The following is a 317-nucleotide window of genomic DNA, read 5'->3' as shown; positions in this document are numbered from 1 at the left end:
CACTAAAACAACCCCACTGGCCAGTTTCTGAGGGTTTTCTGTGTGGTTCCTCCCAGCTCGTGGATTACCGCCTGGAGTTCAGCAAGTGGTGGGTGAGCGAGTTTAAAACCATCAAGTTTCCCTCTCAGGGGACGGTTTTTGACTATTGCATTGATCCGGGAACGAAGAAATTCATGCTCTGGTCTGAAAAAGTGCCAAATTTCGAGCTCGACCCCGAGGTCCCTTTACAGGTATTTCTCTGTGTTCCTGTGTTTATTGGTTTGGTCTTACCCCGAGCAACACTGGGCACGACCCCGTGCCCCGGGCATCTTCTGTTA

At 50.8% G+C, this 317-nt stretch overlaps 1 protein-coding gene across 1 annotated transcript in view; it reads left to right on the top strand.

Moving 5' to 3' along the window:
- The window catches only part of LOC104489015 (dynein heavy chain 17, axonemal-like), a gene marked incomplete at both ends in the record, with an annotated part of 30,584 nt that overhangs the window by 17,701 nt on the left and 12,566 nt on the right, over positions 1 to 317 (top strand). Inside the window, 1 exon segment of the mRNA XM_010131128.1 lies at positions 47 to 230. Coding sequence (XP_010129430.1) covers positions 47 to 230 — 184 coding nt within the window.

Source organism: Buceros rhinoceros, unplaced genomic scaffold, assembly GCF_000710305.1.
Source record: "Buceros rhinoceros silvestris isolate BGI_N320 unplaced genomic scaffold, ASM71030v1 scaffold17992, whole genome shotgun sequence".
NCBI lineage: Eukaryota > Metazoa > Chordata > Aves > Bucerotiformes > Bucerotidae > Buceros > Buceros rhinoceros.
Note: the sequence above shows the minus strand (reverse complement) of the source record. Positions and strands in the feature narration are given on the sequence as shown.